Source organism: Cyprinus carpio, chromosome B22 (genome assembly GCF_018340385.1).
Source record: "Cyprinus carpio isolate SPL01 chromosome B22, ASM1834038v1, whole genome shotgun sequence".
NCBI classification, from domain to species: Eukaryota; Metazoa; Chordata; class Actinopteri; order Cypriniformes; family Cyprinidae; genus Cyprinus; species Cyprinus carpio.
Window position 1 is genome coordinate 25,115,464 of NC_056618.1, and position 18,984 is coordinate 25,134,447.

General features: G+C 35.3%; 1 protein-coding gene across 1 annotated transcript in view; it reads right to left on the minus strand.

Annotated features, from left to right (window-relative positions):
• ell (elongation factor RNA polymerase II) overlaps positions 1-18,510 on the minus strand; it is a 37,951-nt gene extending 19,441 nt beyond the window's left edge. The window contains exons 1-2 of the mRNA XM_019065048.2: positions 18,305-18,510; positions 1,901-1,945 (exon numbers count right to left, since the gene is read on the minus strand). Coding sequence (XP_018920593.2) covers positions 1,901-1,945; positions 18,305-18,439 — 180 coding nt within the window. The 5' untranslated portion in view covers positions 18,440-18,510. The remainder of the gene's footprint in view (positions 1-1,900; positions 1,946-18,304) is intronic.
• Positions 18,511-18,984: the final 474 nt, after the last annotated feature.

Here is an 18,984-nt window from a genome sequence, read left to right on the forward strand (position 1 = left end):
AGATTAAAGGAATAATCACTGTTAAATGTAAAGGATTGTTTTGAAGTATTGTTCGCCAAGGCTACATTTATTTGATACAAAATGCAGTAAAAACAGTAATATTGCTAAATGAGTTACAATTTTATTTACTTTTAATCAAAAGAATTACATAGATGTTTATAAATTAACTTACATTTATCAAAACTTTTTTTAAATCATCATATTACTTATTTAAAATTCAATTTACATTACTGTGCGAACATTTGGGATCAGAATTTTTATTTTTTTTTTTAAGTCTCTTACGCTCACCAAGGCTGCATTTATTTGTATTTGATTAAAAATGCAGTAAAAACAGTAATAATGGGATTATTATTATTATTGTGATTTCAATTTTATTTACTTTTAAATAAAATAATTACATGTATAAATTTTATAAATTAAACTTAAATTTACTCAACTTTTTTTTATTACTTTATTAAATTTACACTATTTTTAAAAATTTGGGGTCAGTATTTTTATGTTTTGAAAAGTCTTGTGCTCTCCAAGGCTGCATTTATTAAAAATGCAGTAAAAACAGTAATATTATGAAATATTACCATTTTATTTTTAATTAAAAGATTTAAATAGATTTTTATTACAAATTAACTAAACTTTTTCTTAATTAAATTTACACTACTGCTCAAAAATTTGTGGCCAGTATTTTTTTTGTGTGTGTGTTTAAAAGTCTCCTATGGCTCACAAAAGGCTGTTTTTATTTGATTAAAAATGCAGTAAAATCATTAATATCAGTAAACAGTTTAGCAAATTAAAAATAACTACTTTGTATTTGAATACATTTTAAAAATGTAATTTATTTCCGTGACGCCAAGCTGTATTTTCAGCATTATTACCTCAGTCTTTCATGTCACCGAATCCTTCAGAAATCAATCTAATACGCTGATTTGTTGATAAAGTAACATCAATGTTCAAAACAGTTGTGCTGCTTACAATCATTGTGAAAACTATACTAAATTGAATTTATTTATTTTTGTATTTATAGTGTGTTTTCCATAATTGTTATTTTTAGTGTTTTATTTAAATTAAGCAAATTAGTATAGAAATAAAAATAGTCATTTATTATTTTCAGCCAAAACATGAAAATAATGACTGCTTCATTGGTATTTGCCAGAACTTTTTCTGCTCCACTAAAGAAAGAAACGTAGTTTTGAAAGACATGAGGCGAGTAAATGACAGATGTGTCATTTTACAGGCTAAAAGTTTTCCAAACGTACACCATAAACATCACCTCTCCAAATCAAAAAACAGTGGTTTACTATGGATGCCTGTAACAACTGCGGTCGTGTCTGCATGTTTACATAAGAGAAGTTTAAATGGCTCCGAGGCAGACAAACCACATTCTTCAACATGAGATGCAGATAACAGCAACATGAACATTTCTTGGGCTGTTCACTGTCAGGTCTGGGGTGAGCTGGAGCGCATTAAAAACCAAAACTAAAAAAAAAACAAAAAAAAAAAAACCATGTGGGTTCTGATTTCAAGCGAGGAGGAAATGTCTAATGCCAGCGTGGGGCATGTGTTCACAGCTACAGACTAATCTTAAGACACTTCCTGTCTTATAGGTCCAAGAAAGTGGAGATAAAAACACACTGCGGATCCATACTGATGGCTGTCTGTGACTCGATGCTGATTTTGCAACCGTGAGCAGAGGATATTGTGGTTACTGTGATGGATGACTGTGTAGCAGGAAGTCAACATGAGTCTCAGCGCTTTCGCATTACCTACACAACCAGGATACTTCACAAGAACTGGGGAGAGTCCCAGGTTCACAAGGTCTGCGGCTCCATGATGGAACATGACAATCAATGTTTCAAGTGGTTTACAGCCACAAAACAAGCACTTTAAAATAAAACTGCATACTCACCCCTTGGCTTCCTGTGAATCCTATTAGTGGTTTAGCAGTCAGGCCCTGCAAAAAAACAAACAAAACAAGACAAATGAATCATTTATCAGAAATGAAAATAAAAAACTAAACAGCATTCACATCCAAATTTACTTGTGTATATACACATTCTTATTTATATTTATATCATGAATACGTAACGTAACTTATGTAATTAAAATTCTGGTATATATCAATTAATAAGTAACAAAAATAATTTATATAAGTCATTAAAATATTACGGTTTCTAAAAGCATTAAAGAGCAGGTTCATATGGTATTTGAAAGCATCCTAATATTGTGTTGGAGTCCCCTACAACAGGTTTAAATGCATCTAAGATCAGAAAACGTTGTCATTTTCTCAGAATATACATTTAATATTAGAATCGTTTTTCAATGATTTCGAAACTATTCGTTCGAAGCAGTTCTGGGCTTAAGGTCTGCAAACTCCTCCCTGCCATAAGCCTACTCTGCTCTGATTGGTCAGCTGGCCAAGTCTGTTGTGATCGGTCTTTCCGTATACAATACGATGTCGCAAATGAAATGCCTGGAGGATTACTTTATTTTAACAAAGATGCTATAAGCTTACCTTATTAACCTTATTAATTTGAGCCTGAGACAGAGGATGATAAAGATGCAGTCGCTCAACCGGAAACTCCATCACAAGCACGACTTGATCAGGACGTTTCTTAGTGGGAAGTTTACACTTTGTGTGTGGCACTTTACATGATGTCTTCACATCATCATCATCATCATCTTTCAACAATGAAAACAAAAACTTGCTTTCACCTAATCGCTGTGCGATTAACTGAAATCGTAATAAAATCACGATTTGAGCGTGCGCGATTTCTAAATCGCTTTATAGCACGATTTTCCGCGGTCCTGACCTCCCGCAGTATGCTATCCGATCCAATCAGAATGCAGCGCACCTAAGTGGAGCGCGAGAACAGGACGGACTGGGCATATGCCTAACTCCAGGTTCACACACTCTGTGATGCGTATTTTTTCCGAGCCCATGTTAATGGATCAGAGCTTCACACTGCACACGGTAAAAGATGTGAACAGAAAAGGTTAGAAATAGAAAGGTGCGAAAAGAATGAATATCTAGCGCATGAGCATAGAGAGAGTTGTGAGTGAGTGAGTGAGAGGAGACATGTTTTAAGTGTGCGCACTCTCTCCGGATGAGAGCAGCGTGTATCGGAGCACGCGTGTCTGGTTTTGTGACAAAGCAAAGAAAATCTGCGTCCGAACAGAGAGATTCGCGCTCGCGCATTATTTTAATGTGCTTTTGCGTTACAATAACGCGCTCTCGCTGCTGCTTCTGCGCCGCATACACATACTGTATACGCACTGCAAACGGAGTACGTGTGAACCTTGGGCAATAAATATATTTCAGCACCTGAGGCACTGCTACAATGAGCTCTATGAACAATGCATGGAGAGAAAAACAACAACAACAAAAAAAAAAGCCCTGGACACGGGATTTATTTTATTTTATTTATTTTTTGCCATATGTCTAGACATTTTGTTTGACATCTTTACTTAGTGATTATTTTGACTTATGTCTGTTCTAGAGGCATGTTACAACTTTTTGATAAAGCTCTCATTGGTTTTCTTTTGGAAATATGTTTCAAATTTATACTGAATGCATTTACGACTGTAAAGCATGTCTGTGTGCGTCAAAATCGTGATTAAAATCGAAAATCACAAAATTGATCAAAAAATCGTGATAGGTTTTTTTGTCCATATCGCACAGCCCTAATTTACATATTTTATAAACCTTAAATACTGTATATTAATGTAAACATTTAAATACTAATGTAAATAAAATGACAGGATCTATAAATTGCATTGATTTTTTTTAAATGACCGTTTCTCAACTTATTCATTAATTTTCTCAGGTAATGTAATAATATTTGATATAATATAAATGGAGTTAAAATTTAACTTTTTATGAAATAATTTTTGAAAATGCATTGTGTACATGGATTAATTTTATACTTTTATAAAATGCATATTTAAAAACTTGTACATATATCACCCTGACTGAAGTACAGTAAATTTATAGTAAAATTATTCTAGACATCAAGCACCGTTCAGGAGGAGAAAAGTTGAAATGAGGAATCATAACCGGATTTATGTTTTATGCATTTCAAGTTAACAAGCATTGGCATTTCCATTAGTCAAAGCAGTTTTAATTCACAAGACACTCTCAGATACTTCAAAAAGGGATAAAACACCAATAAACACAAAAAAAAACATCAAAAAACACAACAAAATCAACAAAAACACACACCAAAAACCACATAATACACCCCAGAAACCAATACAGGAAGTAACAGAAATAAAACAACACGCACAAGTGCAATAAGAGGACGCTTTGCAAGTAATTCCCCGCTTGAGCCATGTGGTCTGTTTCCCAATATAAAGAGCTTTAGATCAGGCTAGAGCAGCTTCAGCAGGCACTCAAAAGACTCGAGAATGTGCCAAGAAAACAAAAAAAAACAAAAACAAACACCACAATGAAGTCAACAAATCAGACCCATGGCTCTCAGTGAAGTCTAGTCTATGACATTTATATAGAGCGATCTGGGACAATTACGTACAAGAGGAAACTACGTCGACTACATGCCCTTGAGTAGCGTAGACTACTTGAACATGAAAGGTTCAACTCCGGCCATCAGTGTCTAAAGCAATCATGCCACCTACGACCCACTTCATACTAAAAAATGCATCTTTTATAGACAAGTATTCATGGACATCAAAGCAATTTCAGTAAACAAGCTAGGTGCATCTCGGGCTCGGAGTGCGAGCCACTTATTACATTAATGTCAGGCCGGAAAAGGCTGAGTTCTGCTCCATTGAATCGGCCAATCAAACGACTGAATCTCAAACAAGGTGCTTTGGCGCTAATTAGTGAGTCAGATGAGCTGAAAACCGTCTGGCTGGATAAATCAAACTGAATTTCAGAGAGAGGAGAAAAAAAGACAACAACAACAAAAAAAAAAAAGCCTGAGAAGATCTGGTCTGGTTAGTCGCACCAGTCACTGAGGACTCGTTTCTTGGAGAGAAGTGTTTCTCAAACCACGGAGTGTAAACAAAACGTGTCGCACTTCCTTTGTTGGATAATGCCACTGAGGGGAACAAAAAAAAAAAAAAAAAAAAAAAAAACCGGACACTGTAAAGAAAAGCGGAAGACTGTACCAGCGGGGAGGACTGGAGGTGTTTTGGAGTGACAGTAAAGATTTTTTAAGATGTCAGCCAAACAGATCCCACCAGACTAGCATCGCAACTATGCATAATTAAGGTTTAGGGCTTGTTAAAGTCTAAATTTACACTATTTGTGACACTGGACTACAAAACCAGTCTTAAGTTTCAATTTTTCTAAATTGAGATTTATACATCATCTGAAAGCTGAATAAAGAAGCTTTCCATTGATGTATGGTTTATTAGGATCGGACAATATCTGGAGAGATACAACTATTTGAATATCTGGAATCTGAGGCTGCAAAATAATCTAAATACAGGTCCTTCTCAAAAAATTAGCATATTGTGAAAAAGTTCATTATTTTCCATGATGTAATGATAAAAATTAAACTTTCATATATTTTAGATTCATTGCACACCAACTGAAATATTTCAGGTCTTTTGATGATTTTGGCATACAGCTCATGAAAACCCAAAATTCCTATCTCAAAAAATTAGCATATTTCATCCAACCAATAAAAGAAAAGTGTTTTTAATACAAAAAAAGTCGACCTTCAAATAATTATGTTCAGTTATGCACTCAATACTTGGTCGGGAATCCTTTTGCAGAAATGACTGCTTCAATGCGGCGTGGCATGGAGGCAATCAGCCTGTGGCACTGCTGAGGTGTTATGGAGGCCCAGGATGCTTCGATAGCGGCCTTAAGCTCATCCAGAGTGTTGGGTCTTGCGTCTCTCAACTTTCTCTTCACAATATCCCACAGATTCTCTATGGGGTTCAGGTCAGGAGAGTTGGCAGGCCAATTGAGCACAGTAATACCATGGTCAGTAAACCATTTACCAGTGGTTTTGGGACTGTGAGCAGGTGCCAGGTCGTGCTGAAAAACGAAATCTTCATCTCCATAAAGCTTTTCAGCAGATGGAAGCATGAAGTGCTCCAAAATCTCCTGATAGCTAGCTGCATTGACCCTGCCCTTGATAAAACACAGTGGACCAACACCAGCAGCTGACATGGCACCCCAGACCATCACTGACTGTGGGTACTTGACACTGGACTTCAGGCATTTTGGCATTTCCTTCTCTCCAGTCTTCCTCCAGACTCTGGCACCTTGATTTCCAAATGACATACAAAATTTGCTTTTATTCGAAAAAAGTACTTTGGACCACTGAGCAACAGTCCAGTGCTGCTACTCTGTAGCCCAGGTCAGGCGCTTCTGCCGCTGTTTCTGGTTCAAAAGGCACACGCCTGTGCACGGTGGCTCTGGATGTTTTCTACTCCAGACTCAGTCCACTGCTTCCGCAGGTCCCCCAAGGTCTGGAATCGGTCCTTCTCCACAATCTTCCTCAGGGTCCGGTCACCTCTTCTCGTTGTGCAGCGTTTTTTTGCCACACTTTTTCCTTCCCACAGACTTCCCACTGAGGTGCCTTGATACAGCACTCTGGGAACAGCCTATTCGTTCAGAAATTTCTTTCTGTGTCTTACCCTCTTGCTTGAGGGTGTCAATGATGGCCTTCTGGACAGCAGTCAGGTCGGCAGTCTTACCCATGATTGCGGTTTTGAGTAATGAACCAGGCTGGGAGTTTTTAAAAGCCTCAGGAATCTTTTGCAGGTGTTTAGAGTTAATTAGTTGATTCAGATGATTAGGTTAATAGCTCGTTTAGAGAACCTTTTCATGATATGCTAACTTTTTGAGATAGGAATTTTGGGTTTTCATGAGCTGTATGCCAAAATCATCAGTATTAAAACAATAAAAGACCTGAAATATTTCAGTTGGTGTGCAATGAATCTAAAATATATGAAAGTTTAATTTTTATCATTACATTATGGAAAATAATGAACTTTTTCACAATATGCTAATTTTTTGAGAAGGACCTGTACTGAGAAAATCGCCTTTAAAGTTGTCCAAATGAATTCTTAGCAATGCATATTACTAATCAAAAAGTAAGTTTTGATATATTTACAGTAGGAAATTTACTAAATATCTTCATGGAACATCATCTTAATGTCCTAATGATTTTTGGCATAAAAAAAAAAAAATAGATAATTTTGACACGTACAGTTTTTTTTTTTTTTTTTTGGCTGTTGCTACAAATATACCCCAGCGACTTAAGACTGGTTTTGTGGTCCAGGGTCACATTTACTTTAACACACACTGCTAGAGGTGAACAATTAACCCATGCAAGTAGGGGTGGGCGATATGTCCAAAATCTAATCACGATATGATTCATTTCATTTCACGGTAACTATATGTCTCGATGTAGCCTAGTTAATTTTGCTTTAAATGAGGTCTTTGTTATTACAATTTTTGATACCATATACAAATGAAGGTTATATCTTGGAAAAAGAAATGACGACAAACATTAGTATAATTTTACATTTGTAGTGTAATAGCAAGTTATTTATTTTCCTAATTACAGTGAAAGTCTTGTTGCAATAGTAATTTCATATTTCAAAATTTTATAACACCTATTATTATCATTTCTTTAAAGTAATGTTGATATTAATCTCATATTTTATTAAATTACTCAATTATAAACAGATCAATAATGGTTTCCAAAAAGTGTTTATAGGCTTTTTAAATGAATTTGCTAAATTGTTCAACCCTACAAACTAGCACAGCAAACATAAAATAAAAGTCTCAAATTGCGCAGCCCTTCTTAACACAAAATTCCTATTAGTTGGCCATTTCCACAAAATCTAACAAAATTCAAAATATCAAACTACAACACAAGCTACATCATCTAACATCGGCTTAAAAGGTCATCTTAAATCAGATAATGAACATTTATTGTATAGTAACAGCATCTGTACAATTTAGCTCAAGATTTTCACTCTTATCTCAGCGAGAACATTCACAAGTCAACATGACTTAGTCACAAAGCAGGTAATGCAAAAAAAAAACAAAAAAAATTAGACGCAAACCTGGTCACCATCTCATCCTATCCTAGCTGAAATTGCAAGACTACAGTAGCATGTTATCATGGTTCATTTCAAATTGTACAGATGCAGTGATGCACTGTGTTCAGTCCATGGGGTTCTGGCTCTCATCAGGAAATGAATAAATCATCCTTTTGATTCCATCTGCGACTGAGATAGGCACACATAATGGAGACATTACACTGCCAGCACAGGCTGTGTACATCAAAATCCAACGCTTCGGTAATTACCGGCATCTGTACATTCACAGAAGACAGGACACAGGAAATATTAACTTAATGTATATTCTACACACACAAAGCCCAGTTGTATAGGTTTATAATAATACATCAATTTAGGTTCATATGGACTGCAACAGAGGATAATTAGGTCTGGTTGTGAAGCCTGAAGGATTTATTACTTCAGAGCTCAACAATAAGGATGAGCCGATGGCCTGGAGCTAGTGCGAGTGCATTTCAGGTCAGCTGATGGCATTGCCAAAAATTAAATATGGTGACTACTAGGGTTGGGTATCGTTTGGATTTTATCGTTTACGTTTCTGCTTATCGATTCCAATAAGATAAAAATCCAATATTAAAAAAATTAAGTCAAACATTTAGATGTAAAACATTTATTCTGTCTTTTTACAAAGCATTCTGTTGCAGCTGAATAACATGAGCAAAAATCAGCAGCCTACAGAACACTGCAAGAGGAATTCTGCTTATGCTTTAAAAAAAAAAATACCACAGTAAAAACAACTAGATTAATATAAATTATATATTAAAGTGTTAAAGTAAACAGTCAGTATAAAACAGGAACAAACAAATCAATTAATAGCATAAATACAACTGAACCAATTTTCAGGTACAGACACTGTAATTAATTTCAAAAACTGAGTTTTCTTTTCATAAATAAAATAGATTAAAGTTCTTAAATGTATTCAGTCAAGATCAGTGAATGATTTTCTCTTGTTCTTTGATTAACATTACTGACAGGCAGCACGTTTATAGGCTGCGGTCTCTTTAACACAGAACGCACACAGATCTAAAAATATTGTACATGCGTTTTCTTTCATCCGTTTACGTTCACTAAAGACAGAAAACGCCTGTGTTTATGATGATATACTGCTGTAGTTTTCTGCATACTAGTCGATAAATATGAGAGTCAGTTCTGGCGCAGAACAACCTTTTCTACAGTTTAAATACACGGAACAGTCGGAGAACGGACACAAACCGGGAACCCGCACCGCGACCCTGGTTCTCTGTGAACACGCTCATGCTTCAAAAGAAACAGGGTGCAAGTTTGATCCATTCATGCAATTAAATCATTTTAAATCACATTAAAATGTGAACGCAGGAATTGTTAAAGCAGAATCGAAATGCACGCTTGTTATCAAATACCAGTTCTTGGAAATTTGGAACCGGTTCTAAAATGGAACTGGTTTTCGATAACAAACCCTAGTGGCTACCCTGAAAAATTGAATTCCATTATAAAAAGCGATCAGTAATGATTTCAGCAAGTGTTTATGAAGTGTAGAACAGCCACAGTTTTACACTGTAGCTGTAAAAATGAGCTAGTATTGTACTACACAAATTATTTACAATTTAAAAAAAAAAAAAAAAAAAAAAAAAAAAAAAAAATCATCATCAATTAAAATAATCAAAAATAAATCAATCAATTAAAAATCGAGGCCTATAGTTCTTTTTTCCAATAGAAAATAAGTTTACGAGATAAACATGACGATCTACATCAGATCTCAATAGAAGCGGTATAAATACAGGCGTCGAACCGAGCCAATCTCTCTCTACAGCCCTAAAAAGAGTGCAACCCTCAGCCTGTTCATTTGAATGGGCTGCTGACATGTCACTATTCACTGGGACACGAGCCCAGAATGTTCCACAGAACTAACCTTGGTACAGAGGGTGGCTCCGGACCAACACTCACAGTCGGAACCCCAGCGGATCACACAACACAGATCTAGGCGGAGCGCTGGCACTAATTTTGGACAACGCTAGATATGCACAGATATGGAAATTTTGACCTCGACCAAAAGTGTATTTTTATGTTATAGCCCTTAAGTGATATGATGACCAATACAATACAAAAGGAGCTGGTAGTAAGCAGAATATTTATGAAGGATTTTATTTTTTTCCTCAAATGTGTGTTACTTTAAACTTTTATTAACAATATACATTTTATTTTTGATTTAGGGTATGTTTACATGACAACAATGTACAAAACAAATTGAGAAGTTTTTCCTTTGCATTTTTAAAAAGTTTTGTATTCAGACAACAACTGCATCAAAAAAATACTGCAAAAAGCCACATTTTGCATCCCAGGACAGTAGATGGCGATGTCACTTTGTAGAGAAACACTACACACATACCTATAGACCGAACACGTAATACATAAATCACATGACATCCTTTTCGTAAACTCACGTTTTTGTAGTTTATACGTTGTATAATGATGATGTTATAACATCATTGTTTTAAATGTGCACTTTGAAATTAGTTTATGCCTAAACGATTTTGATTTCAGGCCGCCAAAACACATCGTCATAAACAAATGGCCAAAACGTTTTCTGTTTTAGTTGAAAATTGTTGTATAAATGCCCCTTTATTTGATCTAGATTTATAGTACCAGTCATCATATCACTTGTTGACCATAACAACAAACAACAACAAAAGTTGCTGTGTGTAGTAAGCAAAATATTTATATTGTTATGTTTGCCATCAAATATATTTGTTTTTTAAAATTTGAGTAGGAATGTACAGAAATTTTGGCCGCCGAAAATATATTCGGTGCTAGATTTAAAATTTTAATCTAGATTTATAATACCAGTCAACATATTAAAAGTGAATAATTAATATTTTGTCAAAACAAAAACAATCAGCACTTGTTCAAAATCCACAAATTCAAGATGATGTGGAATCTCAAGCAGTGCTGATCACAGAGATCCAAATGCTGTGGAAGGACTCCAGAGCTCATAACAGCTGTTTGTAAAAACCTGTTTGTAATGAGCATAGGTTTTTCATTTTCAGATTTTAAAATGAGCAAAATATGTCCATGAATCTGCAATATGCAGTTTACACCATAGTCGGGACTGAAAAGGTTTAACAGCAATTTTAGGCTTACAATCCAAAACTGTCAAAAGGTCAAAATGAACCTCAACACAAAGTGCAACAATCTCATGACAGGCTGACATTTCAGAGTAATATTTGGCACTAATTCTGGTTTACCAAGCCCTAGTTCCAGCATTGAAAAATGTAGAATCAGCATTCCTTAAATATCCATGACACAGTGGCTGACCTCCACGTGAATCCAGTCACAATCTAGTCCATCTACTGCAGCCAGGTTGAGCAACAAGGTTTGCGATCAATGCTGTGAGGACGAGTGTCTCATCAATGCAGCCTTTAGCCAAAATGGACAAATAACTAGTTGACTGGTTTGCTCTGAATTCATTTTATTAAAAATGTCATGGTCACGTCACCATAAACGCAGTAAAGTCTTGAATCACATTTTCTGGCTCTGAAAACTGTCGAGGAAGCTCCTGTGAAACTGTACCTTCCCAAGCTACTAATTTAAGTTAAGTCACATTCCCCAATGAAAAATTAGTTAACAATAATACAAAACATTTAAAATAGACTGATGCAAAAGATATTATCAAATTAAATAATTTATTGTGCAAAAAAAATAAAAAAATAAACATCTTTATTAGGGTAAGCAAACTTAAAATTGATGCTAAATACAACAAACAAAACAATGAAACAAAAATAAACAAACAGTAATATTTAATGAAATTTGTGATGAAAAAAGTAGTAAAGACAAACCAAGCAGAATGCTTGCGAGCAATGAATCACTGAATCTGTTTAACGATGCACAATTTTGAAGGAAAAAAAATTGCGATCTGTCTGATAAAAATCAAACTACGCAAAAACAAATCTACATTAGGATGTGCAAACTCAAACAGCTGAAACAGCAATTATTTGAATACATTAAATGCTGCTGCATATTAAGTAAAATGACAAAGTAATAAATATTAAGTAATAAAACAGAAGATCTATGTTTGAACCATTTAATTAAAAGGAGTTATCGAAGCAAAGGGGTTCACTAAAAGTGAGTCAATAAAATTATTTACTTTTTTAAAGCCACATGTACAGCTACATTTATGTAAAATTACGGAGACATTGCTACACTACTAAAAAATTAAGTTAGGAGTTAGGTCACGATTTAAAGGTGCTGTATGTAGGATTGACACCGGGTGGTTGAACTAGGTATTACAATCCAAATTCAAAATATTGGAGAGTGTTTTCTCATCCGGCCCCTACTCCTCAGACACAGGTTGCCAGATTAATGACACAAAAAGGAACGAGGACACTTGATGTATGAAATTAAATGCGCTGTGTTTTCCGCCAGCTGACAATCCGGGGTGCTGAAATATAATTGGGTAAACTGGCAGTGTGCGGGTTTCAGAAACCAAAACAGAGACCGACATTCTGGCCCGCAACGCACATTTTCAAAGGAGAATAACTGACTGTAGCATTGTTTTTCAGATAAAAAAAGAATGTTAACTTAGCATGTTTCTTAAATATCTGCAAACATATTAGGGTAATTTTATGGTTTAGTAGAGTCAAAATCATACAGCACCTTTAAAGTTACAGCTTAAAATCGGTTCACAAAAAAAATAAAATCATCACTTACATTTATAAGTAAATGGTGACCACAACCATCAAAGAGCAGCTCAGACATTCTGCTTCACATCATCTTTGACGTTTAACAAATTCAGTCAAATGGGTGTCGAACAGCACGAGGATGAGTTTCACGTTGTTTGAGGTAAACTATGCCTTTTAAACTACCTGTGGACTTGTTTAAGCACCAGGCTTGGCACCGGTCATATAAAGCTACAGCTTGAGCAACAAATCGATGGCAGTCACCTGTGGAACTGCAAAGAAGTACAAACTAAGAAGGAAGGTGAAGACACCAATGTCTGTGCTTCTCCCTCAGGTGTCACTCAAGCCATTACGTAGGTCGATAACCCCCAACACCAAATGCAGGGGCAAAACACCCAGCATGTAATGTAGTTTACCCATGAAGGAAGGGTAGATAAGCGTCCTCCCAAGATCATTATGGACCTTTAATGACTGTTTCTGCAGCCTGCTGACCGAAGCCATCTGTACACTACATGCTAGTCTCCAGAGGACCAAAGCTCTGAATTAATTACTTCACCTATTGACACCTTAAAACTCTGTGCCAAGCAATAACAACCTCTTAATAAAATAAACTACAAACACCTTAAAACTCTGTGCCAACCCTCTGACATCAATATAATACAAGATAGTCCAACTGGATTCTCTCATTGCCATCAACATGTCAGTTTGATAACAAAGCGGCTAATCTATGGAAGCTCATTTCCACCTCAGAAAGAAAAAAAAAAAAAAAAAAAAAAAAGGGATTTATGACTTTTCATGTCACAGGTCAGACTTTTTCCCAGAATTGCAAGATATAAACGTAGAATTTTCATATTTAGAACCTCACAGTTCTAAGAACAAAAAAGCAGAATTGTGCTCAATTTCACAATTTATCAGAAACCTCACAATTCTGAGAAAAAAGGCAGAATTGCAAGATATGCATTGATAATTGCGATATATGATGACCTCAGAACTGTGAGATATGAACTGATAATTGAGGTATATGAACTGAGAATTTAAAAATATAAACTCATAATGGCAAAATATAAACTCAATTCTAAAAAAAAAAAAAAAAAAAAAAAAAAAAAAGGAGTTTATATCTCGCAATTCTGACTTTTTCCTTGAATTTTAAATTTACATCTCACAATTCTGTTTGTTTCCACCGAGGAATTGAAACAACAACAAAAGTAATTCTGACTTATCGTCCTCGCATTTGCAAGTTTATATCCCTCAAATCAGACTTTTCTTCTCAGAACTGAATTAACATCTCACAATTCCGAGTTTCTCTCTCAGAATTTTCACATAATTGTGAGAAAAGTCAGAATTGTGAAAAATGTCGCAATTAACTTTAATATACTAGTCATGCACCAGAATTTTAGCCACCAAACATATTTGGATGGAACTGCAAACAATAAAATAAATTAAATAAAAAAAATTTAATTTGCAAAATCATTTTGGAGGGCTGAAATCATTGACCGAAACAGCACTTTTCTAGTAACACATTTTGACTGTTTCAGCATCCGTATCTCATGCGCACAATAAGCTACAACAGGTGAACATGTCAGCAGCATGGACTCTCTTCACTGTGACCAAAAATAAATAAATAAAATGCTGGAGTAGAATTATTTATATAATTTGTTTGGCTGAAACTTTGTGAAGTGTCTTGTTGGCAAAGGACTTTACCATAAATGGTTTAAATTTATCATCTGAGAAAACAACACTTTAAACTGCACACAGTTCAATCAGCCAATTATGCAAATTTAAGTACCAAAACGTTTTACTTTTAACTTTCAGCTTTAAAAAAAAAAAAAAAAAAAAAACTTTGTGCATCAAGTTTATAAAATCTAAAAAAAAAAAAAATGCTAAGGAATTTTCTTAGTAACATTTGCTGTTGCAATTACATAACTCAAAGGGACATTTCACCTAAAAACTGAAGTTCTGCTACACCCTCGTGTTGTTAAATGCTATGACTTCCTAGCATTTACTTTTTCATGTGAACTATTCCTTTAAGTCTCTATAGAAACAATCTTTGCTTGCTGGGTGACAAACCTCTGCTGGATAAGACAAAACCTTCGGACTCAAAGTTACAACAAACAGAAAAAAGGAACAATGTGCAACAAACCAAGATGCCACAAAGCATTTCCCTATTGACATACAAACAACGAGGCGGCCCAGTAAAATGGCTGACCCATTTATTTGCAGAGCCAAGTCATTCTGACTACCGCTGTTTTCCTCTCCATCAAGCATCTAGAACGGAAGAGGTGAAGCCCAGCTCTCATCCAAATACAGTGTTCAACAGATGACTAGGTGACCAAACAATACTTTTATTTCACTTCAGGAAACTAAGGTGCAAACGTGATGGAATCGGGTCATCACTGGCTGAAGTGAAAGTCAAGAGCACAAAAACGGTTCCTTCCTTCCGGTCAGAACTAGCCCGAATTAAGCAGAAGTTCCCAGTGCTGCAGACTTTAACAATAGCGCAAATCATGCAACCTAATGAGAAGACATAAGAAGGTCAAAATTATGATTTTCACTTGGGATGCACTGAACGAGATATATATATTAATTGTCTAAAATTAAATACTAAACTAAAATCAACCAAATAAAATTTTAAATGCTACAAGTGAACTTCAGCCTCACAGCATTCATAAAAATTATGTTTGACTTATTAAATTTTTAGTGTTTTAAAATATTAAAGTTTAACTTAAAGTGTTAGATAGCAAATGGAATAAAAAAAAAAAAACTGCACACTTAATAGACCAATACAGATCAATTAAAATAATATTTAGTATTAATAATAAAATATAATCGATTCGGCATTATTATTATTATTATTATTATTATTATTATTATTATTATTATTATTATTAATGTAGTAGATATGGTTGCTAAGTTTGTAAAACTGGTGAGCAGACATGATTAAAATTGATTAATAAAAATATATTTTTTTTTATTATTATGCTATGACAAAAAAGTGGAATAAGGCACTTATTCAGTTGACAATTTTTGTGAATTGAAATGCATTTTTTCAGATTAATCTAATATGATCTATAATAAAATATATTTAAATTTATTTTATTTTAAATTATTTTAAATTTATTATTTTTAAATGTATACATAATTCTAATAATATTAATATTATTATTAATATTTTTACAATGTCTCATCACTATATACTTAATATTTAGACCAACACAAATAAATTAAAATTAAATAACACACAAATAAATGAAAAAGTAAATAATACCAACACCAATATATTTTGCATCCTTATTTTTTATCCTTGTGGATGCAAACAAATAACCATGTACAACAAACATCTCACATTTTCTTGTTTAAAAAAAAACAACTTGAATTATTATTTAAGGCTGTAAATGTTTCACGTTGACTTAATTTTCAAAAATATTATTTACAACAATCCAACTGGGTAAAAAGGTAATGTTGTCAATTAACAGAGTGACTATAGGGTTAGTGAAATCCAGTACACAATATACAACGTCAACGCATGTGCACGTGCTACACGACACCGGTCACGTGACTTTAAAACACGAGATGAATTAAAGACACCACTGCGTTTCTGACTATTGCAACAATTAAAAATAATCACGTTTGTCAGAAGACAGTGAGTCAGTCACATTTACAGAATGTTACAACTAAAAAAAAATTATTATTATTATAATTTTAAATTCCAATATACAGCTAGAGATTTCTCACAGACAACCAAAATATCCTTGAGCAATAAAAGCTAATTTAAATATGCAAACACACCAAACTAAGGCCAACTCTAAACTTACTAGTAGCATTTGTGCACTGTGCTTAAAAGCTAAAAATACTCACAAGCAAAGCTCCAGCCTCCCTCACAGTGTCACATGTAGCCAGTCGACTTGAGTTTCACATATCACACCTAAAGAATATGCCATATTAATCACTACATAAGAGAGCAACACTGAGAGCAGACTTACATAAGCTGACATTCACAATTTCACCCAGTTGTTACCCCCGGCGAGTAAGCTTGGGTGTAGACCGAAAGCTGTAATTTTATTCCCATCGTCCAATTTACTGACATCACCAGAAGTGTGACTCAACTTCCACCCTGGTTTGAATACAGAGAGTCTTGGCCTTTGTTGCGTCTCGGATCGAGTTGCATTTGCTTTATTTTACCAAACGTGAACCCAGAGGTCTCCTCCTTTAATCTGAAATGATTTTATCATCAAATATCGTCCACCTGACCGGCCCGTTGCGTCTGCAGCAGCTCGCGATCCTTTAATCCAAACGGCGAGAACCCAAACGAAGTCGATCGGCTCAAAACATGACATAAAACATTTACTTCTCAGATCTGCGGACGCCCAGCTTGGCTTTTTGAAGATGTGGCAACCGTGTTCGCGCTCAATCTCTGATAGATTCCAATGGCATTAACAATTTACAATCTCAAAGACACAGATTCACTGCTCTGCTATGTGCGTCCACATAAAACTGGGGAGGGCAAATTAATAGCAGGGATGGTTTAAAATAGAAACAATGAGTTCTGGCTTATAGACAGAAAGAAGCATCTCTGGTATCAAATGCAAACTTCCAACATTAAGCACTAGTGTCTGTTTTACCAAACTTACATATTCAATAAACGTCATGGGTTTAGTTCAGTACTGACTACCTCTTTTATCTGCTTTTATTATTATTTTTTAAGCAGATAACCTTCTTGGTTTGTTAGATAAATAAAATGTTTGATTATGGCGTGAAAAAAAAAAAAAAAAAAAAAGTGGAATAAGGCATTAATTCCATTGACAAATGAGTAATGAATTTCAATAATGTAAATTAGCTGCATTTATTTCAGACTGGTATAATCATAATACATATTTTTAAATATTCCAATTCTAATATATATATATATATATATATATATATATATATATATATATATATATATATATATGAATGACAATTGACTCAATTTATTAATTTTCTCTGAAACATTACTCAAATTTTAATCTAAATTACAACATGTGTGTGCGATACACATATTTTAAAGGTACAATAGTTCTCAACCTCTTGGATTCATCTTTCATTAGCTTTAATTGAGCCATCAAGGCATCTTGTGGCCCCTTGGAAGTTTGCTGAGGGCCCCGGGCCCCTGGTTGAGAGTTAAGCATTACTAGAAAAAAATGCCTACTCACCAGTGGAACCCCAATTACACTTTAAGACTTACTTCACTTCCATGACTCTCCCTGACCTGGAAAGCACACTCCTGACATTCCCAGACATTTCCAGGAACCTGGGAACCAGTTACTTTCAACCAAACCAGACTGTCTGCCAGCAGACCACCACACATGTACCAAGTTATTTTGTTGTATTAGCTGCGGAGGGTTTAATTAACGGCTTCATTCGCCTCAGGCGCTTGATAAGGCAGGCAGCGACGGCAGACGCTACGCCAAAGTTCCTGCTCACTTTGAGGGGGATTTCTTCAGCTGAGAGGGTGATTTGCTGTCAAGGCAGGGAAATAACTGTCGCCTGCTGCTCACGGTTAGCCTGTTAGCACTGACTCTCCAGCCTCGCGTGGCGGTCGACGCGCGTCTTACCTTGTTGCTCTGGTAGTCTTCAAACGCTCGCAGCGCGCTGTCAGTCAGCTTGACGTGATAGACGGAGATGTTGCTGCCATTGCTCACTCTTCCACAGGACAGTCCGTAGCACTGCTCCTCCTTCAACGCCGCCATCTTGCTCGCATTTCCCACCACGCTCACGCGCCTCTACCGTGAACGCAACAAGCAGCTCGAGCGAGCGAGAGATATGATTATTCATGAGCCGCGAATTACGTACAGGCGGGAGGGGGCGGGGCTTCGGGGTAATCATGAGCGAGATGACCAATGATGGGAAGTCCGAGTCTTTTCCGAGAATCGGTTCTTTTGAACAGTTCGTTTCAAAGATCCGGTTCGGAAACGATTCAGTTGTTCTTTCACGTCAGCATCGCTCTAAAAAGTCATATTGCTGTTAATAACAAATAAAATTGAGTGATAAGGGTGTTTATATCGTCTCGGTTTTGCAGTCCGGACAAAATATGTGACCCTGGACCACAAAACGAGTCATAAGGGTCATTTTTTTGGAAAAGTGGATTTATACATTAACTGAAAGGTGATTAAATAAGCATTCGATTGATGTATGGTTTGTTAGGATATGACAATATTAATAATCTAATGGGTGCAAAAACAAATAAATAAATAAATAAATAAATATATATATATTTTTTTTTGAAAATCACCTT